Source organism: Dipodomys ordii, unplaced genomic scaffold, assembly GCF_000151885.1.
Source record: "Dipodomys ordii isolate 6190 unplaced genomic scaffold, Dord_2.0 Scaffold57, whole genome shotgun sequence".
Classification (NCBI taxonomy): Eukaryota; Metazoa; Chordata; class Mammalia; order Rodentia; family Heteromyidae; genus Dipodomys; species Dipodomys ordii.
In genome coordinates this window covers 10,628,143-10,654,727 of record NW_012267273.1, presented here as the reverse complement: position 1 = coordinate 10,654,727, position 26,585 = coordinate 10,628,143, and the positions used below count along the sequence as shown (strand labels likewise).

At 41.3% G+C, this 26,585-nt stretch overlaps 1 protein-coding gene across 2 annotated transcripts in view; it reads right to left on the bottom strand.

Moving 5' to 3' along the window:
• The window catches only part of Pbx1 (pre-B-cell leukemia homeobox 1), a 267,026-nt gene extending 241,995 nt beyond the window's left edge, over positions 1–25,031 (bottom strand). Inside the window, exons 1-2 of one of the 2 annotated variants that reach the window (XM_013021823.1) lie at positions 24,699–25,031; positions 21,191–21,264 (exon numbers count right to left, since the gene is read on the bottom strand). In XM_013021823.1, coding sequence (XP_012877277.1) covers positions 21,191–21,264; positions 24,699–24,889 — 265 coding nt within the window. In that variant the 5' untranslated portion in view covers positions 24,890–25,031. The remainder of the gene's footprint in view (positions 1–21,190; positions 21,265–24,698) is intronic. The other variant, XM_013021824.1, reaches the window with a different exon arrangement.
• Positions 25,032–26,585: the final 1,554 nt, after the last annotated feature.

Sequence of the window (26,585 nt, the reverse complement as noted above, 5' to 3'; positions counted from 1 at the left end):
CTGAGGACCTACAACATGGGGCTGTTCCCTGGTGTCCTGAGCGCCAAAGAGCACCTTTAATATACAGTTGGAGCCACTGCTGAAGCCAGTTTGTCTTCGCTGTACTCACCAACAGCCAACTCAAACTCCTTTCTCCTTACTTCCCGTTGATTTTTTCCTACGGGACTCTACAGAGGTATGTACGGCACTCATGCACCAGGCAGCTTTTCCTTCTGTGAACCCCTGACCACATCTGGATGTGAGGTTTTCCAGCTCCCAGGGATGGGCATACATGCTTCCCTCACTCATCTTGGGCCCAAGAGATCACTCAGGAAGTTTAGACTGACCTCAGTCATTTCTTTAGTCTCTATTTCAGACTCTAGGCTTCAAACCCAAGAAGAATAATCAGGTACCCATCCCTGTGTGACATATAAGAAGTTGGTTTAGGGACTGAGCTAAAGACTTAGAAGATGGGGCAGGATGGAGGAATGTGACTGCAAAGTCTGGCACCTGTCTCTCAGCTTGTCCTGAGATCACTCCCTAGTGTGCTGTGTGACAGGCTACTTCTTGGAGTCAGTAGAGAGACACTAGATGAGAACTTGGCCTCTGGACCTCAACTTTACCTAGAACTCTGGGAGGAGGAGAGGAATAGAGATCCGTCAAAGGATGAGCATTCACTAACATTGTGGGAAACAAGGATGAGAACATGAATCCCAGCACCTAAAACCTCTCACTTTGCATTACTGTGAATCAGAGAATAAACTCTATAATTTGTATAAATGCTCATGCTATTCTTGCTCTAAGAAATTCAGACACATCATGCCCAATGGCAACCAACAACACAAAAAAGCAGATAAAATGCAAAGTGGGTACTCACATTACCAAAAGAGCTCTTTACAAAAGTGAGAGTGGGAAGTTTGCCTCTGGTAACAATCTCAGAAAGCATTCAAAACTAACTCTCTCACTTAAAAGATGGGGTAACTGCAAGGTGCTAGCTGCTCAAGCCTGAAATCCTAGCTACTCTGGAGGCTGAGATCTGAGGATCAGATCAAGATTCAAAGCCAGACAGTGCAGGAAAAGATGGTGAGATTCTTATCTCCAATTAACCACCTAAAAGCCAGAAGTGGAAGTGTGGCTCAAGTGATATAGCATAGTGCCAACCTTGAGTGAAAAAGCCAGGTGAGAACATGAGGTCCTTAGTTCAAGCACCAGTATCAGCACACACTGCCCAACAGAAGGCTAAGTTGCAGAGCCAGAAATCACATGCTGAAGCAGCCTCTAAAGCCCAAATGACGAGGAGGGAATTTTCACTGAGGGAGGAGGGGACTTGGAAAAGGTAGGGACAACTCTTTCTTTAAGCCTCCCCAAGGTGAGGTTTAAATTACACAGGCTTACAAATGGAAGGGTTGGGGGGAGAAGTGTGTGTGGATGGTGTGAGAGCCTCTTTCCTGTTCAGTTATTTCCTTGATCTCGGCTTCAATAAACTCTCACCTCTACAAATAAATAAACAAGAGTAAATTCCTACTTGCAATTTTGTGGTGTGTCATTTATTAATATTCACAAGTATCAGATGGAACAGTACTTTTCTGACATTATGTTGATCAGATTGGAAAAAACAAAAACTGATCAAGAGCAGATAGAAATTGAGTTTAGTCTATGGAATGGGGTGGGTGGGAACAACAGTGAAAAGTTTGCAGAAGGGAAGAGGCGGGACACTTGTGGGTGGGGATAAAAGGAAGGTGATGGAACCTGAGCCCTTCATTAGTCAAAGCTGCTTCCCCTCCCACTTCTGTCTAGTCAGCTTCCTGATCTGATTATTGCTTGTCTTTACACAGTTCTCATGTGCCCCACTGTCCTCTCTCACCCCCCCTCACCCCCCATATACTACTGCATGAAAACCCTCTAGCTCACAATCCCTAAATCCAGGATCACCACTCAGAAAACGGAGCAACGATTCCAAGAACAGATTTAGTAGAATAAGCATAACAGGTTGATTAGAACCAGAAACACCTCTCATATCAGACACATCACGCCAGAACACATAGAAACCTTACAAAGCAATATCCTTTGAGCAGAGTACTAAATTTGAATTGTTTCTTTAGATGTTCAGTCCAAAAAATAAGTCCAAAGTAGTTGAACTACCTGTGTCTTTCCCCTCTCCTCTCTTTTTCTTCTCCTCTTTTCCTTCCTTCCTAATTTCCCTCCTTATTTCCCCCCTTCCTTTCATTCCCACTTGTCAAGTATCAAATACATACTCAGGGCTGAGGTCATAGGTCATAGCTCAGAGGTACAGCATGTGTGTGTGTGGTCCCTGCACCCTGGTAGGCCTTTGAAGGTGAGCAAAATCTAGCTAGTTTACCATCTACCATGGAAACTGACAGTCTAAGAGGTAAAAGGATTCATGAAGGGCTTGATCAAGAACTGCCCTGAAGCTCCTTCTGATTTCTCCCCAAGGTGAGCAATTTAAGGACAGGGTCATTTCTTACTTTCCTTGCTGGGCTTACTACTGAAGTAACTGAGTAGGAAGGAATAAAGAAAAAATGTGGGATGGGAGAGAGAGAAATAAGGTAAAAATAAAATCACTCTCAAAGTGTATTAGCTGGCATCTGAATCTTAGCAACACAGGTATGGCTGCTTTCTTCTTTCACTGTTTACATACATGCCTCAGGTGTGCTCCATCTGGCCATAGGGCTCACATGCTCTGGGAAGCAGGTGAAGAAGCCGTGGTTGCTGCAATTCAGGCTGCCTGGGAGCCACGGAAGGAACCACTTAGGCTCCAAGCAAGCCTGCCAAGTCAAGAGTGTACTATAAGAGGGGGAGGGCCCTGCCATCTTACCCTGTGATTCAGGGGTCAGTGCAGTTTTTGTCCCCAAGGAATGGGATCCTCTTTCTACAAGAGAAAGAAAGTGAAAGGCAAATCTATAAGATCACCTCTCTCCTTTCTTGGAAAACTCAAGAGGTCCTCATCATTGTGTTTTTTCCTTCCCCTCGCACCTAACAATCCAATCTCCAAACTCCAAAAGAAGGAGTTAATAGAACTGAGTGTGTGCCTTTGTTTTGAGAGGTGTGGTTTTTGTGTGTTTAACACTGGTATTGCAATGTAACCTGGAGTGGATTCAAACTCAAGATTTCCCCTTACTCAATGCTGAGGTTACAGTGTGCAACATCACACCCAGCTTGAGAATCTTTTTTTTTTTTTTGGTCAGTTGTGGGGTCTGAACTCTGGGCCTGGGCACTGTCCCTCAGCTCTTCAGTTCAAGGCTACCACCCTACTACTTGAGCCACAGCACCACATCCAGCTTTTTCCTGCTTATGTGGTACTGAAGAATCGAACCCAGGGCCTTGTGCATGTGAGGCAAGCATTCTACCACTGAGCCAATTTCCCAGCCTCTTGAGAATCTATTTTAAGCAATCTTATTAAACCTTATTTCACAAAAGTTAGAATGGTCACTTCTTGATATACCACTTAGAAGCCAGAGTACAGTGTATTTATGTGTTTATTCCCAACAACTAGTAAATTCCTTATGGGAGTCTGAGCAAAGAGTAGTGGATACTTCATAAACATCAATAAGTAAAAGCTCCCCTCTTTTTTGGCTATACAAATTAAATGCTGTTTCAGTTTGAAAAATATTAATTCAGTAATCTGCTGTGTGCTGAGCATACAAATCCTGACCATGATTTTCAGGAAATCAGTAGTCTATTAAGGGATTGGAACTTAAACCAATAACCACAATGAGATCTAGTGCAAGAAAAGCCCGTGGCAAAGTATAATTATTTCTCTTATTTAAGGAGAATGTCCTTTATGACATTTACCATCTTCTTACTAGGCAGTGCGGGAGAAATTCTATGTAGAGTTCACTAATGAGGGAGCTAGGAAATCTGCTTTCCTGAAAGACGTGATTTGTTTCTAATTCTAATATTTTTTAACTTGAAACTAGTCCTATTACAACTTTGCTTTTACTACTAGGAAGTACAAAGACAAAGCTGCTGCCAACTTCACTAGGATTTGGAGCAAACAAGTTCTTAAGATAGTTGGGTATTAGTGAAGCCTAGGAAGTTTATGATGAGGAATTATCTCCTACATTCAGGGTTACCTGGGAACATCCACTTGCATTTTATTTTACTGCTCTAGCTGAATTTTCTTTTTTATTTAGTCCCCTGGTATCACTTGTACATTTTGGTAAACTACACGGACTGCTCTTGGAAATGAAATGATCAGTAAGTAAACAAGATACATAACTGGGTTCTGCTTACAAATAAAGGAGAAAGTCATCACTGAATATGTAATCATCCCTCTCCAAAAACTGGAAAAAATTCATACAACCATCAGGAAAATCATAGGGAGAAAATATAAATATAAGAAACCTGAAAATAGATATTGAGCTAGGGTAGAATGATCTGAGGTGAATTTAGTTTTATTTTGTAAAACTTCTATTGTCTTCCAGGTGTTTTACTGTTTCCTTAACCATAAATTTATACATAGATGATGATGATGATTGTTACTATTGTTGCTATTATTTTGAATCACCTGGGGGATATGAAGGTAGAGGGTCTGCCATTGGTCCCATGGCCCGGGTTCCAGCTGCTCTGCACCTGGCTACTCTCAGGACCACCACTACTCTTGGAGAGGCAAATGCTCCATCCTCAGAGCTCAGACCACCCACCTGCCAAAAGGAGGAGCTGTTGCCTGTGCTCCTATGACAAACGTGGAGACGTAAGACCCTTAAGCCTTACGAACTCCACGATGATTCCCTCTGCACTCATCAGGATCATTTGAGGGCTCAGTACCTCAAGTCTGTCTGTACAGGTGGCATGACAGAAAGCAAAACCAGGAGAGATGTGGCATGAACCTGTGCCTTGTATCAAGTTCCTGTCAAAATGGAAGGAACTAGAAAAGATAGCGTATAAGACTAAGATGTTCCATACTACACCTCTAATCCTAGCTATGCAAGAGGCTGAGATCTGATGGTCACAGTATAAAGCCAGCCCAGATAGAAAAGTATGTGAAACTATTATCTCCAATTAATTGCCAAAAAGCTGGAAGCAGAGGTGTATCTCAAGTGGTAAGAGTGTCAGTCTTGAGAAAAAAAAAAAGAAGCTATGCAAGAGTTCAAGGCCCTGAATTCTTAATACTATCCCCTACTCCAGAAAAGAAAGAGGGGGGAGAAGAAAAGAGAGAGACAGATAGAGAGAGAGAGAAAGAGAGTGAGAAAGAGAGAAAGAGAAAGAGAGAGAGAAAGAGAGGGAGGAAAGGAGGGAAATGGAGAGAAAAGATCATACTTACTGGTTGGGGAAAAAAATCAGGTAGATTGTATGAAGAAAATAGGTAAAGGCCAATGAGAATCAGAAACAGGCCCACAGTGGGGTTTGGACATCTCTCAGTAAGGCTTGACTGGCAAGCCCAGCCTTGGGGCAAGTAAGTTCTGAGAAACAGGGCTAGAGATGAGTAGAGTCAAATGGTTTGTTTGTTATCTAGACAATGAAATGGGATTCTAATAGATCTTCCTAAACAATCACAATCAGAGGGGCTTGATGGGAATGAATACTTGCAAAGAAAACCATACCCTTGGAAAACCTGTCCCAGCTCAGCCTCTCAATCGCTGTTGGGGTTTAGAGAATGTCATGAACTCTGTCTCACATTAAAAACTGGAGTGACCACAGTGGATTGGTACACAGTACGAGCTGTGGCAGCCGCATTAACTGTTCCTGGGTGTGGACAGAATTCTCAGCGTCACAGAAAAATAAGAACACTTGTCCAGCTATTTCTTCTCAGCTTCATTCCAGGGAGATCCTCCACCCTTCTCCCAGTCTGTCCACTACCCTTCTGCCCCCTTCCCACCAGACCACCGGTCCCTCCAATTCACTTGGAAGATGTAAGTACAAAACAGTAGCTTCACCATCCACACTGCCCATTCCCTTACTTGGCTGACAGTGGGACAGACAGACTTTGAGTCAGTGTGTTTCCCAGAGCCAGGGAAGCTTCCAGGGCTGGCCTGTCCCAGCAATTGGACTGAACAGGCTCCCAGACCAGTTTGATCTAAAGAGACAGGAAGCTACTTCCTTACCAGCAGAAAGGCTGGGTAGGCCACGATGAGAAAACCATCACTTCCCCAGCCCCCCATGTCCCATAAACCTTCAAGAGACAGGCAGTCTAAAGCAGAAAGCCTCAAAGAGCATTAAGTTAAGCCAATGTCTTCTACCAGCCGGGAAGCAGAGGAAAAAGCAGCAAAGTAGTCATAGAAGGGGAGGGGATGAATGTGAAAGATGAAGCTAACCATGAAAATTTAATTTGTTAAAATAATGACTAGAGAATGACAGATAATGCACAAATTGTCTACATGCATTTATCAAATACATCATAAATGTGTGTATGAATGAATATCTATAACTATATATGTATATAGTGTATATATATCCACACACGTATAACTATATATATGTATATGTGCACCATGATAAAAATTAATTCCAGCTTCTAGAAAGCATCACTGTTTGTCTCTCTACTAGCAGGAACCCTGGAGCACAGAGGTAAATTTCAACTTCCTCTTGGGCAGACTCAGACCATGTAGCTTAAGCTACCCAGGTGAGCAAATGTCACAGAGCGCCTAGTCAGTGAGTGGTAAATTCCACCCATCCCAGGAAAATGCCAAGTAGTCTCAGGTCACAAGTTTGGCAAATAGCAATTTGGAAAGGGGGTATAACAGGGAGAGGGAACAAAAGAGAGTGAAAGGGGGAAAGGCAGGAAAGAAATGAAGAGGATTCCAGGGCTTAGGTAAAGGTAAGAAGGCTGAATAATAAATACATTCAAGACTCAAACACAGCACCTTTTCCGGCTGCCTGAGAGGAGAATACTGGAAGCTTTCCATTCAGAGAAAGTGTATTCCTGCATAGATCATTCAGGGTAATAATGAACTTTGATTCAGAATGAGTTTTTAGAGCCACACAGTCTGGTCATGGGCATAAGGCTAAGGGAGTGAGTCAGGTGCCCATGTTATAGTGATCATGACCATGACTCAGGCCCCTTCCTGGGGTGTAGCTCCTTGAAGGAGAAGGCAATGACTCACATAGTGAGTTGTGTTCCTCAGTCTCATTCTTTGTGCTTCATGTATGGGAGATGTTTTGTAAATATTCGCAAAGGACTGAGCCAATGAATAGACCAACACAGAATACAGATTTTTCAGTCTCCTGTACCCTCCAATGATCTAACACAAAAGTGTTTCTAAAATGAAAAAAATTAACTCAGGTTAGGGATTTGTGTTGATTTTTTTTTCAACTATTCAGCTAATTGGAGGTTAAGAGTTTTCTTTTGTTTTCTGTTTTGTTTTGTTTTTCCAACATCTCCAGTAAAGATAATGTCCAATAGTATTTAGTGAAACTTTATCACACAAAATTAAGCTTCTATGACTTCCACTTAAGAAGAATAGTATCCGGAGGTGACCCTACAGGTGAGATATGCTGGAATGGGATCTTGACAAGCCAACAACTCTTTGCAAACATGGGCCTAACCAAAAGTCAACTAGAGAGGTGTTTCTAGTCTTAGTACTAGTATAAACCAATTAGACCTTTCCCAAACATTCCAGCCTGAGACACCTAGAAGGGGGCAGGGGTTGGGGTAGGAAGAAGTGCCCATACCATAGATGAGCAGGAGGGCTGGCTGTCAACATTAGGATCAGAGGAAAACGGCAACTTCCTTTCTGATCACTACTGCTGCTATGGCAATTGCTACCCTAATATTTTAGCAATGACATCTGTAACAGTGGTAACACGTGAATGCAACCTACACAATAACCCTTCCATCCTCACCCCCAGAATAGCTGGGATGACAGATATCTTGTTAAATTAATGATGGGACCTGGTTCTTCAGATGGCAGACTGGAGACTGGGCTGGTGGAAATTTATAGAGGAAATTAATGCATAGAGTTCCCAAGTAATGAGGAAATTCAACCTTCCTGCCTTCTAGGTCTCCTACAGCCATTTGACAGGAAGTTTCTGGTAGGATCTACCATAGGACTGGGCAGTTGTCCCGGGAAGCTGTATATGAGCTAGAATGAAAATGGCACAAGAATCTATTCAAGAATAATAATCACACACATCAAGAACATCTTCTTTAGTGTAACTTTATAAGAAGAAAAATAAAGTAATACAATTTAGTGAGGAGGACAGCACAATGACAACCCCTTAAGTCCTTTTCTCCAGTGCCTGGGTGGGGAAGAGGAAGCAACTGCAAGTTCAGGGGGTGGCAAGGCAGGTCAACTACCAAAACTAGTTCTCTATCTTCTGGAGACCTGTAAGCATTGCTTTGGGCCTCAAAGAGCACCTTTATCCATTCCTGTAAACAAAGCATGGCGCCATTATCAGAAATAAGTTAGGTTGGAAAGCCTCAGACCTCCTTCAAGTTGTTCAAGAAATCAAACCAAGCTTAACAAAAACAAATGTCAAAGCTGTTTAAAGTACATCAAGGTTCTTTGGGTTAAAAATCTCCCCAGGGGAAAGTGGCTGTGCTCCCTGTAAAGAGTTGAGAGAAAAGCTAGGAGGGTTTTCAAAGTACCTTCAGAATTTTTAATCCATCTCCATAGCATAAAGCAAGAAATGGAATATTTATGGAACACAATTGAAACAACACAGGGCCAAATAACAAAGGAGTCCCAAATAAACATGTATGCATGTGCACACACGCACACACACGCGCGTGCACACACACACACACAGCCTTCTGAATTTCACCTCTGTCTGAATGGCACTGCCTCTTTGCACATGGAAAACAAGGATCCCAGGGCCCCACGGAGACTTTAGACCTGACTCCCCAGGAAAAGGGGGCCTGGTTGCCTTGGCACAGAGGGCAGTGTTTAATAAAGAAAGCCTGGCTTGTGAGAGGGTAAAGTTCTTCATCACCCTTTGGGAGAAAAGGGTGAGGTCAGCCACCAAGACAGAAGTGGTGGGAGCCCAAAGGTCCTGGAGTGCGGCCAGACTGCAGAAGGGAAGCAGGGAAGCAATGGAGACCTCCAGAAGCCACTGGGGCACTGGGCTTGGCAGGCATGGCCAGCTGGGGGGTGGGGGGACCCTGGGCTACACTTCCCCAGAGCTGGCAAGGAGCACAGGGGGCACAGGACACAGTGCAAGGTATGCGGTGCTGGGAAAATCCGCATGGGGCGCAGCGCTGACAGGCTAGAGCCAGGGCCAGGTGCTCCTCCGTCCCCCAAACTGCGAGTATCCACCCTACCTTGAAATCTGAGGATTTGCAAAAGGGGTTGGGGCTCCTATAGCCCCTGTTCTGGAGAGCCAGCAATGCAGGGTCTGCCCGCAGGAGCCAGGCACCTCGGCCTAGGCCCAGCTCCCAGGATTACCTGAGGGACCCTATGGGGCCTCTGGCCTTAGCAGGAGGCCATGGGCTAGCCACTGGCCTCCCCCACTGTGGCCTACTTCTGAAGTTTTGTTTTGTGATCCCCTTTCAACTCTTTCCAAAGGACTCCAATTTCTCTTCCCTAACTGGTCTGACACAAATGCTTTCACATCTCTTGAGTCTTGTTTGTTTGTTTATTGGGATATTTCTTTCTTTTTCCCCCCACTTTCATGCCCCCCACACACACACCGCACTTCATTAGGCCGCAAGATGAATCTGGTTTAATTAACTCCTCACACGATGTGGGTCCTTCTCAGGCCTTTCTGCTCGGGGCTGGGCTCAGCAGTGCGGCCCACACCCACCCAAGCAAGCATTTCCCTGGCAAGGGGTTAGGGAAAGATTACAGACACCCTAGCAAGGAGGCCATACAAAGGAAAGCTCAGCCTGTGTTGCCAGCTCTTTGTTTTTAAATGTTTATTAATGTAAGCAGGGTGCAAGGCCCTAGAGCCTCTGCATGCAAATGGTGCAGCCAGGAGTTAATGTCTACACCAGGGTATCCACAAAGGCCTTCAAGAAGGGATGTAGGCAGGGCTCATCAGGAGTGTTTCAGAGAGGCTTTCTTTGTTAGGGACAAAAGATAAATGCCAAGTTTCAATTCTATCAATAATGGTAATTATAAGGATTCTCTTACAGAGACAACACTTGATATCTCAAATCACCTAAAGCCCTTAGGGGTATAAAAAATCCACTGACTGTTCATCTTACCAGCACAGGCCACTTTGAAAATGTATTCCTTTGACTCATGGGCAGATTCAACCTTTCTCAGAATGAGACAAACTCTGAAACTTTTCTTTCCCAATCACTGGCCACACTTCAATGGCGAAACTCAAACAATATCTTTCTAAATATTCCCATGTTAAGTTTTTCCAGAAGTGTCTCGCTGACAGGTAGGTGAGAAACAAATTATCTCAGTATTTCAGCTGAGACAAATGGTGACCAAGTACCTGTGCACATTCCAATGTGACAGGCAAATGCAGGCTTCCTAACTTCCAAGCCCCACTATAGGAACTCAGAAAGGGAGATCACACTTCCTGCAACCAAATCCTCTGTATTGTAAGAGATTTCCAGCCTAGAAACCAGTAGCTACAAATGCAGCATGAGACCTTATTTGCATTCAGTCACATAGGTAGATTACACTCTGCCTGGCTTTCCCATGGGCCTTGTGACTGTAAGCTTCACTAATAAACATTTTTCAAATTTCACTAATTCCCACCTTCAGCCCCCCCCCACCTGTCCAATTGCCCTTCTTCAATTCAACTTCATTGATGGAAGTAGCTTTAACACCACCATAACCAGTCTAACATGATTGTCTAGAAAAGATACAAGGACTCATAGGATAAATCAGAATTGCCATAACAATGCAAAAGAATTTTCTTCACAAATGCTCAACCTGCTTCCCTCCCATGAATCTGGTGTTGGCAGAGGGTTCTTGCCAAGGGAAAGCTTAGTGGCTCACCACAGCCACCTATACCAAAGGTGTGGAAGCCTGGGACCAAGAGGCTCATAGGGTGACATACTAAGTCAGTGCTGGGCCCTAAAAATCCCAGTGTGAGATTCAGAAAAACTTTATCCCACCGTGAGGTCCTCTGTATTCCTTCCACCACATTCTACCAAGATGACTACTTTATTTTGGGTCCGGTCGTGGGCCTGAACTCTGAGCCTGGGTGCTGCCCCTCAGCTCTTCAACTCAAGGCTAGAGCTCTACCACTTGAGTCACAGCACCACTTCCGGCTTTTTTTTTTTGCTTATGGGTGCTGAGGAATCAAACCCAGGGCCTCAAGCATGCAAGGCAAGCGCTCTACCACTGAGCCACCTTCCCAGCCCCCTAAGATGACTACTTTAGGGAACAAGATGACTACTTTAGGGAACATTCTAGATTTTGTTAAAGAGAAAGAAAGCATATAATAAAGAGTAGTGGACAGAAAGAACGAAAAAGAAGATACTCTAGCAGAAACACTCACTCCTCTCTCCCAACAATGACTTGAACAGAGAGTAGAAGTTTCTTCCAGAAAGAGCCACTTTGGAGACACCTTTACTAATTAGACTAGGACCATCTATCAGTAACCACTTACAGTTGGTATGAATCAATGAAATCAAGCTAGAGAAGGGAACAACCATGTGTCTTCCTCTAAATGCAAAAAGTATTGATCCTACCCCTCCAAGAAAGGAACACAGTAAAGTTTTATCCTAGCACAACCACTGGATGGCTGAGTTTCCAAAATAGTAGTAACAAGGCATGTGTCACTACTGAGCCCATGAAATATAGCCAGTCCACACTGAGATGAACTATAAGTCTTAGCACAAAAAAAAGAACACAAAAATATCTCGTTAGTAATGTTCGTGATAGCCAGGTGTTGGTGGCTCATGCCTGTAAATCGGAGGCTGAGGTCTAACAATCATGGTTTGAAATCAGCCCAGGCAGGAAAGTCCATGAGACTCACCTCTAATAAACCACCAAAAAAGCTGGAAGTAAGAGCTGTGCCTCAAATGATAAGAGTGCTAGCCTGGAGAAAGAAAAGAAAAAAAAAAAAGCTCAGGGACACTAAGTTCAGGGATACCCACGTTCAAGTCAAAAGAAAAAGAAAAAAAACTGTTTATGATGCTTCCATGTTGGGCTGTTTTACATAGAGTTAGGTTAAATAAACGCACACTACAGTTAATTCTACTTGCTTTTTGGTTTATCATTGTTATTGTTGTTCTTTTGTGTTTCTTTATAGTGGAGCTACCAGAAAAGTTAAATCACTGAATTTAAAACTGCTTGCCTGGCACTGGAGGCTTATGCCTTGTAATCCAACTATTCAGGAGGCTGAGATCAGAGGATCATGGTTCAAAGCCAGTCCAGGTGGAAAAGGCCATGAGACTCTCTTATCTCATGGATCCAAAAAGCTGGAAGTGGATGTGTGGCTCAAGTGGTAGGCTACCATAGCCTTGAGCAGAAAACAACAAATGAAGAGTGATAGGCCCCTGACTTCAAGCACTAGTAAGGCAGGGTGGAGACTGCACATGTGCTCACAGCATTGTTTCCTCAGAGTCTCTTCCCAGAAATCTAGGGCTGGAGGAGGAGGCTGTGGGAGTGTGGGGATACCGTTCACCTAGCCTACCTCAAGGCTTATTTTTATTTATAGAAACAATCATTGCATATAAGAACAGGGTTAGCAAGCATTTTAGAAAGTCTCAAACTCCTTGGCATGGCTAGTGGAAAACCCAAGCTGAAGAGAAGGGACTACATGGAGAAGTATGGTAGTCAACACTTGTATAAATGAGGTTCCAGAGGAAAGAATAGTTGTATTAAACTGTGCACACTTGCTGAGCGATGTGCTTGCTATTATGGTCTTGTTCAGTCTTTCAAGCAACCCGACTGATCATTGTTTTCACTGTACAGATAAGGAAACCAATGCTCACTTGGGCCAAGTAACTAATGTTAGCCCAGCTTAGAGTTGGCCCAATTGGCCTGGAGAAGATAGGTCACTGATAAAAGAAAGGAACAGGAAAAAAAAATAGAATGCTTGCAGTGTTGAAGGCAAAACTTAATGTCACTTACAATACGGCTCGTGAAATGTACTCACCAAATTACATTTGTTAACTATTAGCTTAATCTTTCTCTCTTTTTTTTGGATACCTCAATAAGTGTTTATTTTGTTTTGTTTTAATGCACCAACTGCAGCTACTCTGGAATACAGTCTGATACCCCCCAAAATCTAAACACGGCTAACATATGACAGTGATACATTATATGGTATATAACGAAATCTTGAAAATCTTTTCAAAATCTTCCTTATCCAGATAAAACATGTCTATACACAAAAGTCTAAACCAAAAGTGGAAACAGCCGAGGTGTCCACAAGTTGATAAATGGACAAATAAGTATCTCAAATCCATACAGTAGAATATTATTTGGCCGTGAAAAGGTATGAAGTGCTGTCACCTGCATGTTTTAGCATGGATGGACCTTGAGACCATGTGAAATGGAAGCATTTAGTCACAAAGCACCAACTATCTATGCTACATTGTGTGATATGTAGTTCTATTTATGTGGCTTGTCCAGAATAAGCAAAATACATAGACATAAGATATAGATTATGGGGTGCCAGGATCCAAGCAATGTATTCTAGGGAATACGGACGGATTGACAATAGGTGATGGTTGGAGAGGGTTAAAAATGCTCTAAAATAAGCAAGGCACTGGTGGTTCTTGCCTGTAATCCTAGCTATTCAAGAGGCTGAGAGCTGAGAATCCCAGTTTGAAGCCAGTCCACGCAGGAAAATCTCTAAGAACCTTCTGTCAATTAACCACCCAAAGGCTGGAATTCTAAGTGGAGATCAAATAGTAGGGAGAGCACTAGCTCTTGAGCAAAAAAAAAAAGTAAGGTATAGTGCCCAGATCCTGAGTTCAAGTCCGAGTACCAGCACAAAAAAACAAGTTCTAAAATTGGATTGCAAAAATGGGTGTATACTTATACACCTCTGTGAATTTATTTAAAAAATCTTTGAAATAATTAAATGAGTCAATTTCATGGTATACAAAATATATTTAAAAATAAAAAAAAATATTGAGTATCAAGAAGACTGTGCTAATGACAAAAGTACTATTTTTCCTAAATAAGGAAACTCCGCCAGGCTGCCTTCAATCTTCAATTCACTCTACACTGCCTTTTTCATTTTGGAAATTTGCATATGGAGTAAATGGGTCCACAGGCTTTTACAGAGGAAAAAATACATCTGTGTACATTCTCTCTCTCTTTCTCTTTGTCTCTCTCTCATACACACACACACACATACACACACACACACACACACACACACACACACACACACACACACACACTGTGCCCATCCAGTCCTGGGACTTATACTCAAAGTCTGGGCACTGTCCCTAATCTTTTTGGCTCAGGGCTGGAGCTCTACCACTTAAGCCATAGCTCCACTCCTGAACTTTTTTGTGGTTAATTGTAGATAAGTCTCACAAGCTTTCCTGCCTGGGAAAGCACAATCCTTCACGATTCTTCAAAGCACAATCCTCAGATCTCAGCCTCTTGAGTAGCTAAGGATTACAGATATGAACTATCAGTGTCCCGCTGACAAAATATTTTTAACTGGGATTACACAACACCTCAAGTTGCCGCTGCTAAGAAAGCCCATCAGCACAGAGCAGTTCTGGGTAGTTAAGTGGTGGTTGTTCCAGTCTGAACATAATTCACAGCTCCAGCCTCTGTTCTTCCCTCCCTTTCTTGCAGCCTAGCCTCAAACTTCTTGCTACATACAGCCATTCTCACTTTGAGAAAAGGCAAGAGAAACAAAAGAGAGCAAATCTTCAGTTTAGCAAGTTTTGTCTTTTTTCAGCATGGAATTACAGAGTCCTGGAACTCACTTAGTCTGTAGGGACCATCTGCTGTAGGCCTCTCTTTCTGTGTATGAGACAAGGCTAGAAATAATAAAAAGCTATTGACTGTGTACGTCCTGAATGTCAGTTTACACACTCACCTCATTGGAGCCTTACAGCAGCTCCTTACTGTAGAGATCACTGTGCTCTTCTTCACTTTTTACATGAGGAAAATGAGGCACAGAGAAGTTTAATAACTTAAATGAGGTCACACAGCTAAGAAACAGCAGATCAGGCTTTAGTGAATAAGTTCTTCACTGTTCCTCTCATAGTTTCTCCTAAAATGTGCCTGTGGTCTTACAACCAGTTAGAAGCAATTCTAGCGCCAGCAAGGGGTGTGAGTCATCCACACAAATACCCACTTCATGATAAACATTCAGAAGGAAATGCAGGCAAAACTATAGACAAAACCAGGAGGGCAGACTTTACTACCCATCCCAGGCTTTTATTTCTACTGACAATTGAGAGACCGAAAGAAAGCAGCTAGAGGTAAGACCTTTGGGAAAGTCATTTCTGACCTTATTCTGCCATACTAAGAGAGATTTTAATCTTGTAACAATCTAGCCCAGTACTTTTTTTTTTTTCTTCTGGGAATTATTTTGCCAGGTTCTAAGAAGTCACATCTTTAAGACACAGGCAGACAAACCTACAAACAGAGAATTTTCCTCATGTAATACACCTGACTCTATTCAATCATAGGCCAGAAAGGGGTGTTTCCTTGACGTCAAAAAATTAAAGCAACAGTGTTCTATGTACTGAGATAAGCTGTAATCAAAAATATCAAACCAGGCACTACTAGCTAATGCCTGCAGGCCTCACTACTCAGAAGACAGAGCATCATAGTTCAAAGCCAGCCCAGGCAAAAATGTCCATGAAGACTCTTATCTTCAACTAACCACCACAAAGCCAAAAGTGGAGGTATGGCTCAAGTGACAGAGCACCAGCCTAGAGTGCAAAAGCTAAGGGATAGCTCTCAGGCTTTGAGTTCAAGCCCTAGTACCAGCAGACACACACACATAAATCACATTATAATCTAGCCCAGGGAGCACAAAACACTTTACAACAAAATCACTAGTTCTTCATTTATTTTATTTATCAATTCTTGCATTCCTTGTATCTCACCACACCATCTCACATATGGGACAGAGCCATAGCCAGAATTAGTACATTCCTCTAGCTTCAGCTAATAGAATAAAAATACATAGAGTGCTTTCCAGGTCATAGGAAAATGTACAAGAGTTGTCTCTGGGGCTGAATCCAGTTGAATCTATCACTTGGTACTTTGGGTAATTTTTTTTTTTTTGTAAAAGAGGAAAAGCATGTAGGGTGCTGGTGGCTCACACCTGTAATCCCAGCAACTCAGGGGCAAAGATCTGAGGATCTCGGTTCAAAGCCAGCCCAGGGAAGGAAAGTCGGTGAGGCTCTTATCTCCAATTAATCACCAAAAAAGCCAGAAGTAGAGCAGTGACTCAAGTGACAGGACCTTGAACAAAAGAAGCTCAGGAACAATGCCCAAGCCTGGAGTTCAAGCCCTAGGACCAGCACAAAAAAAGAAAAGAAAGAAAAAAGGAAAAGCAATGAAGGACTATAGCTCTCCTAAACGCATGCAAATAAACTACATCTCAGATTATCAATTAAAATGCCTTCCTGTTTACATATGTTCAAGATCAGGTTTTGGGTCATTTGCTTGTGTGGTAGTATTTTTGAAGTTTTGCCAACAAGAATACCAAGTTTACAGATATCAGTCAAACACAGAAGCAAAACCTGGCTCCAGCAGTGTGCACTAGATACCCAGCAGTGTCCCTTGCCTAAAGCACAAGCTCAGAGCAAGCGTCCTGTGGCCCAGCTGGACACAATACCTTCAGCCTGCTCCCCCAGTTCTAGGGCTCACAAAGCCCCTTCTAGATTCCTCAATGAAACCTAAATCTCACTCCTGTCTAATCATCACACACACTCCTATTGTTAACACAAATGACATCAAATTTCCAAAAATTTCTTCCTGGAAACTATGTCCAAACTGATCTATCTGCATCTTTTTCCCACTTCTCCAAAGCCAGAATGTTCCTAAACTCATTGCTAACAATTGGAAAACACCAATGTGCCTGGAGAGAAGAGCCATTTCCCATGGCAAATTCACCTCTGATCAGGCCTCTCCACGTTGTACTGCAGGTTGACAGCTTATATTCACATTACCATAAATAATACAGCCTAACCACATCACTCCAGCCTGAACAGACTGGACCTGAAAGGTGATCAGTTCAAGCAGTCGTGCAACTAACTTCCCCTCATTCCATCCTCCTTTTTCTTGTTAGTGCTTCTGACCACCTCCACCCCCAAGCAAAAGGAACACATTTGCGAAACTGTTTTACTACCAAGAAACAGAGTTTGCATCTGTCTGTTATACATGCACTTCTACAAAAAGTCACTCTTGCTTCAATTCCAAAAATGACCTGACTACAGGCTGACTGCTCTAAACTGTCTGAAGTTATTTTACCCTGTCTGCTCAAGGAATACAGCCATCTGGACCATTTATCTGCAATATAAAGCTTCCTGTGTACATACAACACAGGCCCACACACACACACACACACACACACACACACACACACACACACGTACATATATACACACATAGATTGTTAAAGTGAAAGAGAGAAGACGTCCCATAATGTAATTGTTGAAGTTCAAAAGCAATAGACAAGAATTTTTTAAAAAGAGGATGTTAAAAAAAAAAAAAAGAAAAAGAAATACATTGGAACACTTAGAAACAAACCATTCCATGAGGGGGGTGTTAATAGAGAGAGAACAAAAGAGTGTTATGGGAGCAAAGTATAATTTTGTAACCTCCTCCAATTATTTCATTTAACTTCAGTGCACATAATTCATAAAAGAACATTGGCTGAAAACTGTCATACATAGCTATTATAGTCTAAAATTAAAAACTATTCACAACAATTGTAACTATATTCATTGCTATCTGAAACTATTCTTTATAAATAACTCTAATTTTTTCTATTTCTTCCAATTCTTCAACCTGCATACTTTTTGATATAGAAGCTTTAAAAAAAAAACAAAAAATGTTTAAAAATATATTCTGGGTCTTTTTCAGAAATTCAGTATGTTTGACTTTTTTTCCTCCTTCTATATCACAAACCAATTACCAGCACAAACACACACACAGCCTATTTCAACAGTGTCGGTAACAAGAACTAGCTTTTTAAAAAATGTGATATTAAATGATCCAAAACTCTATAAGAAGTCCCAATATCGAAAAGTGAATAAGCAGATAAAAGCCGTATCTGAAATGTGAATAGTTGTAGATCTTGACAATGTTTTCTCAATGCTGTCTGGAATTTGCTATCCGAGCATTTTGCTGGCATTCTTTTATTTTAGCATTTTTTTAAAAAGCACAAACTATCAAAATAAAACTTTACCTACACGCTGACGCAAGAAGACACATGGGATCTTCTTTTAAAAGAAAGTTAATTTCTGACTTAAATGTCTACCCATCAGCTATAATTCAGACGATGCTGCCTACTTAAGTATTAAGCATGTTTTCTTTTTTCAGTTCCAAAAGGTTGCTGTGACATCTTAGTTAGACTTCCTATTTATTTCACACTCTTCAAACTAAAGTCATTACCAAAAACAAAAAGTAAAAGCAGGGAATGAGTGCAATCCCCAAACTCCTCTAAAGAGCTCTGCCTAGTTAAGCCAAAGGTATGACTATCACTTAAATCTCCACAAACAGAAGTCCACACTAAATCAAATAACCTCTGTCCTGCTGGAGGTGGAAACTCAGAAACACTCATCATAATAACATGCCAACAGACCTGAAAGTAACAATACGAAAAGTCCCCAACCATGGCAGAAATGCACGTGAACTGATCATTCCACGATCTTTTCACAGGAAAAACAAAAAGCTTGTGTAACTTTATGGATATTTTACATTTCTCAGACTTATCAACTGAATGGCAGAAATGCTGACAGACAGCATGAGGACTCATTCAGCAGACCCTGAACAGCCCTGAAATCAAAGGGTGCTTTTCGACACACCACAGCTGACTCCTACCTTTAACAAAACACTGGCATTCCAGGAGAGGAGAGATTTCTTCCTTCCCTCAGTCCTTCCAACCAACACTCAAGGTGAAGATTAAAAAGGAGGTAGTCTGTTTTATATGTTTGTTTTTCTCCACTTTCACTCAGAGTGTCCTTCTTCCTCTCAAGCCTAAAGTCCAGCAAGTCTGTGAGTATTTGCTCCTTAACACAGAGGATAATGATCCCTACGTATTACATTTACATTATTTCATAAACTGTTTTTGAAAATACATTATTCAAGAGACAGCATACAAAACTTTAACTGACATTTTTTACAACATTAAATGAGTTGACATATTTTCTTTTTGAAGCAAAATATATAGTCTAATGATAAGGCTATTTTGACCACTATGATTACTTCCTATCACCACACTTTATTTAGCTAAGATTAACAAGAACCCAACTTTTTAACCTGCACCTGAACAGAGCTCTATTCACACTCACCCACTTTGATCTAGAGCCTCACTAGGTTTTAAATTAAGAAACTAGACTTAAACACTTTGTCTACAATACATGGTGCCCCGACAGGATTCCGTTCAATAAAAATCTGATAAACGCCTTCAGAGATAAACTCTTCTTAGCCCATATCTTTACATATTCCTTTATATTTCTGATTTGACATTTTATGAACCTCGGTCAACAGGAACTCATATGTGATTAGAAACAAATTTTCAACAAACCCAAGATCCAAAGTCAATAAGCATCAACCATCAAAGAAGAAAAAACTGGAGGAAGAAAAAAAGAAAGAAGGGAAATATATATATACACATTATACACACTTAGGTTTCCTTTTCAGAGCTAATAGGAAAAGAAAACCCTAGAAAGTATGATAAACTGGGGGGTGAGGGGGGAGTTGTTTTGAGATTTGTATGCACAATCTATAAATCTCTTAAAAGGTTGTCTCGGGGCTAAAATAATGCAGTTAACAGCTTTGTAGTAAGGTTAGACTTTGGCAAAGCAACCTGGCAGACCCAAATCTCTGAGCATCATTTCTTAGGTGCTTTGTCTAGGATTTTATGCACAACACAGATAACATGCAACAAACGAGCTGCTTCCTCATTTTTTTAATATATCTGAAGACCCAAGTAATGACCTATGTGATCCACAGTCACGTCTTGGAACTACATATTTAAAAAGAAGAAAAAAGAAAAAAAGAAAAAAAAAAGAAGCACAGTGAACTCTAAAAAAGAAAGCCACCTACATATCCCCCCCACCTTTTTTTATGTGTAACTATCAATGTATATCAACCGGGCATGCAATCATATTTATTGTCACTTTCATTCATGTCATGCCCTTGCTTATATGGTTTAGATATGAATTATTGACTGTTACACTCCTTGTTGTAAGAAATAAATAAATAAATTGGTTGTCAGGTACTTTGCACTGCTTTCAAAAGCAAGCGAGGATGAGGACATCAGAAAACAGCAGAAGCTCCGACTTTCTATAAGGGCCTTCTGGTCCACTCCTTTACACACTGATTTCACATTGCCTTCTCAACTCTTTCTTCTTACAAGAGGAGAAATTTTCCCACTTTGGAAAAATTAAGGATGAAAATAAACAAACAAGGGGATGTTGCTAATGTCCTTCCCAGAGCATCTGTTGTTTAAGAACACCTCTGATTGATGACTGCTATTTTTTAATTGTTGCTTTAAAATTTAAATGCCCTCCTGGGATGTGTTATAAGTATGTTAGTCCATGATTTGAGGTCTAGAAAGTAGGAAAACAACAGAGGAGCGATCTCAGGCAGATTCTCTCTCCTACATCCTGCTATAAAATCACAGGCCATTCAAATGCTATAACCTAATGGTGTATATGGTGCTTTCTACAAATACATTGACTTGACAACACCATCTTTTGAGAACCTCGTTTGTTGTTTTACATGATTACAAGGAAAAATAATAGAAAACTAAAAGCAGTTTAACCTTTCACCCATCTGCAGAAAATAAAAAATATTTTAATTATGAGCCACAATATATTCATTCAAACACTGGAATTTTACTTTCCTAGCCTTCTTCAAAGCGATACCATTCTATATTTTTCCCTCCAGAACCTATGTTTTAGCACCAATTTCAAAAGAAAGAATCAAGTTAAGAAAAATCAATATGCAATATCTGAAAATAACTGCCAAAGAAAATTGATACCTATTTTAATAAATTTTTCGAAAAAGAAAAAAAGAAGAAAGCAAGCAGGACTATAATTTTCTCTACTATTATGTGGTCAGTCTTGATTGTCCTTTTATTCGGAAATTTTAATATTTAATATGAGATTCAGATTTGCTCAGTGAAGTGATTCAACTGGCCAAAGAAAATGCCAAAAGGTTGGCTACTCATTTCCTACCTGTTTTTTCTTTGATTTCACACAGCACATTAAATAAGGCAGGCTTCATTCTGTGGCAGTTTAAAGCATGTTTTCTGCAAGGAAAAACAAGAAGGAGGGATTAGATGGACTCTGAAGATCAAACCACTTATAAGGTAGGGGAGCTATCTGACCATTTAGCCGAAACTATATGCCAGGCATCTCCATGTGGCATGCTTCAATTGTTTTTATGACTTCATATACAAAGTCTTCACCATAGCAAAAGAAATAATATTCATTAGCAGTGGAGAATAAGAATTTCATCACAGAAGTAACCTAAAATATGCCTATTTAAGACAAGGTTGGATTTTTTTTTTAAGGAGTTTAATCAAAAGTGAAATTCTTAAACCAGTAATCCTATTCAGGACAGCAAACCCAAAAGCGTAGGTTAACAGTTGTGTATAATCCAGGCAACAACCACAGCCTAAGATCTGTCGGCCTTTCTGTCTGTGTGTGTTTTCAAATTTAATTCATCCATGTGTTCGAATTCATTCTGCAGAAGCCTTCGTATTCTCATAAACACAAGATGCTTGAAAGGTCTTCTGAGTGGAACTGTCAATTTATAAAATTTCAGTCCCCAAGTTAAAGAGTATGGAAATGCATTGCCAGGGGGCAAACATACCCATATGGGGAATGAATTCATTTCTCTGTGTTCACATTATGGCTCTTGCGCACATACCGCTTATTTGCAGGTGTTGAAATTCAATTATTTACAATTAGGACCTTGCACCCACTGGGGAAAAAGGAAATATAATTTTGTCTTTTAGATTAGTGATTTACCTGGTTCCGGTGGCTGTGGGTGTTTGTACAAAGCACGGGAGAAACAAAACAATACCTTCCCTTCTAATTTATTATGGAATCATTTAGCAGAATGAGATTGTTTTGGAAACAAAATACTGATCATATCAGCTATCAGTTAAGGGAATTCTGTTTACTAACTAAAATTTATGTGTAAAGATAAGTGGAAATCCTTGGCACTCAAAACCACCAATTATTTTTTTAATCCCTTTGAAAGTTTGGAAAAAAATTATAGAGACATCCTCATAAATAACAGAGATTACAAACATGCTGTATGTACTATACTACAGGAGAGTAATAAACTCAGAATTCAACAGTATCAAAATACACCCATACATTTCTTCACAAATAGTAATGGCTTACTTTGGATTCAAATGCTTTTATAAACTTGTGACTAGAGAAAGGGAAATCACAAGAACACACTATCTGCTCAGTAGAGTTACATTGTTTAACCAAAAGAAAAAAAAAGAAAAGTGTGGCAGCCCTCACTCAGTCAGTTCTCATGTAGAATTAGGAGGGGGAAAAAAGAGAAAGATTTAATGTATTAAAGGTCTTTATTGGAGCCTCTAAAATAGTTTTCTCTAACTGCATTCTTATGCATAGGCCCAAATACAAATAAAAAATTTGGCACAGCAATATGGAAGCAGTGTACCACCACAGCACACAGATGGGTCCACACAGAGAGAACTGGGAATTTCCCCCATCCCAAAACTGTATCTGATCTTTCTCAGCATCTAGGCCATTAAAGAGGAACCCGCTGAGCAGTGTTTGTCCCACTCCACACACACAAAAAAGAGAGACCAAGCCTCAGAAAAGTGTTGAGCCTCTATTCCTACTGCCCCCTTCCACTTCACAAACTTGTTACTAAACCAGTGTACTGGGGTGTGTGAGTGTATTTTTCTGGAGCAATCTTATGGAGAAATCTGTTGTGACTCACAAGAAAAATTGCCAGTGGAAAATCTTCCATTTGCCATACCTATTAGTTTCTCTTCAGATAATAAAATTCAAAGAAAGCACCAATTAATTGTAATAATAATTATAGTAAGTTAAATCTTCCTTGTATTATTTAAAAAAAATCAGAAGTCCAAGTCTTTTTAACATTTCTAAGTTCGAGCACAGTTTAACATTGGTCCTCTTGAGTTTAAATGGTGCATGTGCTAGCCGCTAAAATAGAGTATAATTTATAACACCCATGCTTTTAGTTGCTTCCCCCCTATTTTCTTAGCTGAGATACCTATTTCCCTTAGACAAAATTATGTGTGTACATATATATATATATATATATATATATATATATATATATATATATATAGTATCTTCTTCATAGAACTAAGTCACTTGAGCTATAGTAATTTTGTATGAAGAGGTTTAGGAGATTCTCAGACTAAACTCATACACACACACAATAAACTTCAGAGACTATTCAAAGATTTAACAAAGCTGCCTAATTATGTAGACATATGTTGTCATTAGATTTAAAAAAAAATTCTTCCTTTTGAGTTGGGCCTTGGGCAAGCTATTAGTAGGTTGCCACTAAATCTATGTTATATTTTGAAAAAAGGATTTGCTGTAAAATCCTAGTGTGAAGAGCTATTTGCCTGATAGTAAGTTAAGACACTACAGTTTCTTTATGATGGTTTCTTGAATGAACATATTATGTTCTGTGGTATTGAAATGCATAATATTCACACATACTATCACTTTTACACAGTTGGTTCTAGATATCCTATCTTGGAGAAGCTAGGGGGGAAAGAGACTGCTTGATTTTTGGGGACTCCCTCCCACCCCATTTTAAAAGCCCATAGAGAAAACTAACTGCTTGTGTCGGGGTTGTTAAGAAAACTAACTCAAATTAAGACATAATACAGTTAAGCTAAAAATCTGAGTCTCCTGAAACTAAGCCAATATGCCTAAAAACAAAATTATCTTTCCTTCTTTCCCATTAGCTTTCTCTATAAAACAAAAATAAGTGAATGCAAAGTATTTTCTGGAGAGCTGACAACTACTGACAAAAAACACTCTGCTTTTTGTTGTTGTTGTTTGTTTTGGATTTGAGGTTGGAGGAAAGAGAAAAAGATAATTTTGGAGGGGTAAAGTCAAGAAAGAAAATCAAACTCCCTGAATTAGCTAAGAAGTCAGCTCCATTTGCAAATAAAGTGTTCTTGGGACATTTTATTTTGCAGTGTTAAGAAGTCCTTCAACAGGAAAGCATGGAATGGTGCTCAAAACTTGACAATTCTGCTCTCTTAGACTTTTTTTTTTTAAGAAGAAGGAAAAAAAGTGCCGAGGGCCGCTTTTGGATCAGTTGGCAGTATTTTCTGCTATGCTTTAGTGTTTGTGTAGGTATATATGAATACCTCTCTATATATTCTCTTCTCTCTCTCTCTCTCACACACACACACACACACACACTCACACACACACAATATGTACACAGACACATCACAGCATGGTCGATTACACTTTCGATAACAACGCTCCTTTCAATTTTACTCCTCCTTCGCCATGGAGTTGCAGAGAAAGAGAGAGAGAGACAGAGAGAGAGAGAGAGAGGGAGAGAGAGAGAAGAAATAACATTTTAAAAGAAAGCGCTGTGGTGGATTCAGTTCCCATTGTTTCCCCCAGCGAGAAGGAGAAAAACAAAACAAAACAAAAACCCAAGAAAGGGAAAAAAGAAAAGCCTCCATCTCACCTGGCCTGCGCCTCATCCAAACTCTGGTCTGTGATGGTCATAATTTGCTGTAAAATGTCTCCAATGTCCTGCTTCCTCCCGCCCTCCCCCTCGGTCCCTCCGGCCCCATCCTGCAAGTGCTGGGACAGGCCGGGGTGTCCGGCCATCCCGACCCCAGCATGGGAATGCATCAGCCTGGGCTGCTCGTCCATCTCCGAAGGCTACGGAAGCCCCCGGCTCTTCCTCTTCTCCTCGGCTCGGCCCCCGGGAAGCACCAAGGCTTTTTATCCTTCAAGCTGTCTTCAAATCCTTTTCAGGATAAACAGGGAAGGGGAGGGAAAAAAAAAAAAAAAAAACAACAAGAAGAACAAGAAGAAGACCAAAAGAAAAAAAAAATCCCTTTGCCTCTTTTAGAGGAAGGTGGGAGGAGGGGAGCGGGGAGGGGGAGGGGGTGTGAAGGGGTGAGGGTGGGGATAAGGGCCGGTGGGGAAGGGTGTTGACTCCAAAAAAAAAAAAAAGCAAGAAAAAATAAATAAATAAACCACCTTCCCACTTGGCGGAAAAAAAAAGAAGAAGAAATCAGAGCTGGCTTTTGGTTTTTTCAGTCCGATCTCCTTTGCAAGGCAGAAATGGGCTCCCGGCGCTTAAATCTGTGGCTTAATCCTTTTGCAAATATGCATTGATCGGGAGAAAGGAGAGGAAGGCAGGGGGATTGCAAGGCAAACTTTCCCCCCCACCCCCCGCTGCCCCCCACCCCCACTCCGGGCCAGAGCGATCTCAAAGGGGGTGGGCTGTGGCAAAAGCCAGATCTCCTCAGCCACAGCGACAGGCAAAGCACAGGCTCTCTTCTCCTCCTCCTCCTCCTCCTCTTCCTCCTCCTCCTCCTCCTCCTGCTCCTCCGTGTCTCTGCAAACTCCAACAGCCCCGTCAGCCTCCTGCTTTTGTTTAGCTCAGGCTCAGGACTCCAGAAACATACACAGAAAAACCACAGCCTAAGAGGAGGAGGAGGAGGAGGAGGAAGAGGAGGAGGAGGAGGAGGAGTAGGAGGAGGAGGACGCGAAGGAGGAGAGAGGAGGGGGAAGAGGGGAGGGGGAGGGGGCGGGGAAGTGGGGGGTGGGGGCGAAGGAGGGCTGCTGTGGCCACGCCCCCTCGCTTGATTGGCTATTAGGGGAAAGCAGGCCCCGCCTTCTGTGTCTTCCCTCCCTGCCCCTCCTCCTTGGCCTCCTTGAGCTCCTCCTTACCCAGCGCCCTGTCAATCAGAGTTCAGAGGTGGGCTGGGAAAGAGGCTGAGCTAATTCCAAGTCTCCAGTCCTTAAAGGTGCCGTGGTACCCTGTTTCCAGCGCAGCTCCCACTCCACTTGCCTCCCTTGAATTGCGTCCTTGGGGAAAACGTGGCTCCACTTCAGTGCAGAACCTATAAAATTAATACGAAAGAACACAGACGGTGTAGATCCATGTGCCCCGCTCCTAGTTTTCTTCTGGCCATAACGCTGCTATTTAAAACTCGATTCTTTTAAATCCTTAGACCTCAGGAAAAGAGTTGAGGGCAGAAAGTTTGTCAGCCGGAAGTGGTTGGGAAACAGAATCTAGCTGTTAATATAATTAGTAATGATCTCTAATAAATGGCAGATTCTATGACAAAGTATAAAGCCCAGCTCTACCAGAGTGAAGTTAAAAAGAATACCAAATGGTGTCATTTCTGCAGCAGGAATACTTAATATGCACAAGGAAACTGAATAAAGCCGAAGAAAAAGAGATTACTAAATAAGTTCACCAAATGAAAGTAGTTCAACATTTCTCCTTCCCCTGGGGGAAATTAGTTATTTGGCTTAAATGCTTAATAAAGAAATGCATTATCACAGTCTGGTTCCAGTTTTTAATATAGTTTAATAAGCATTATTAACTGGG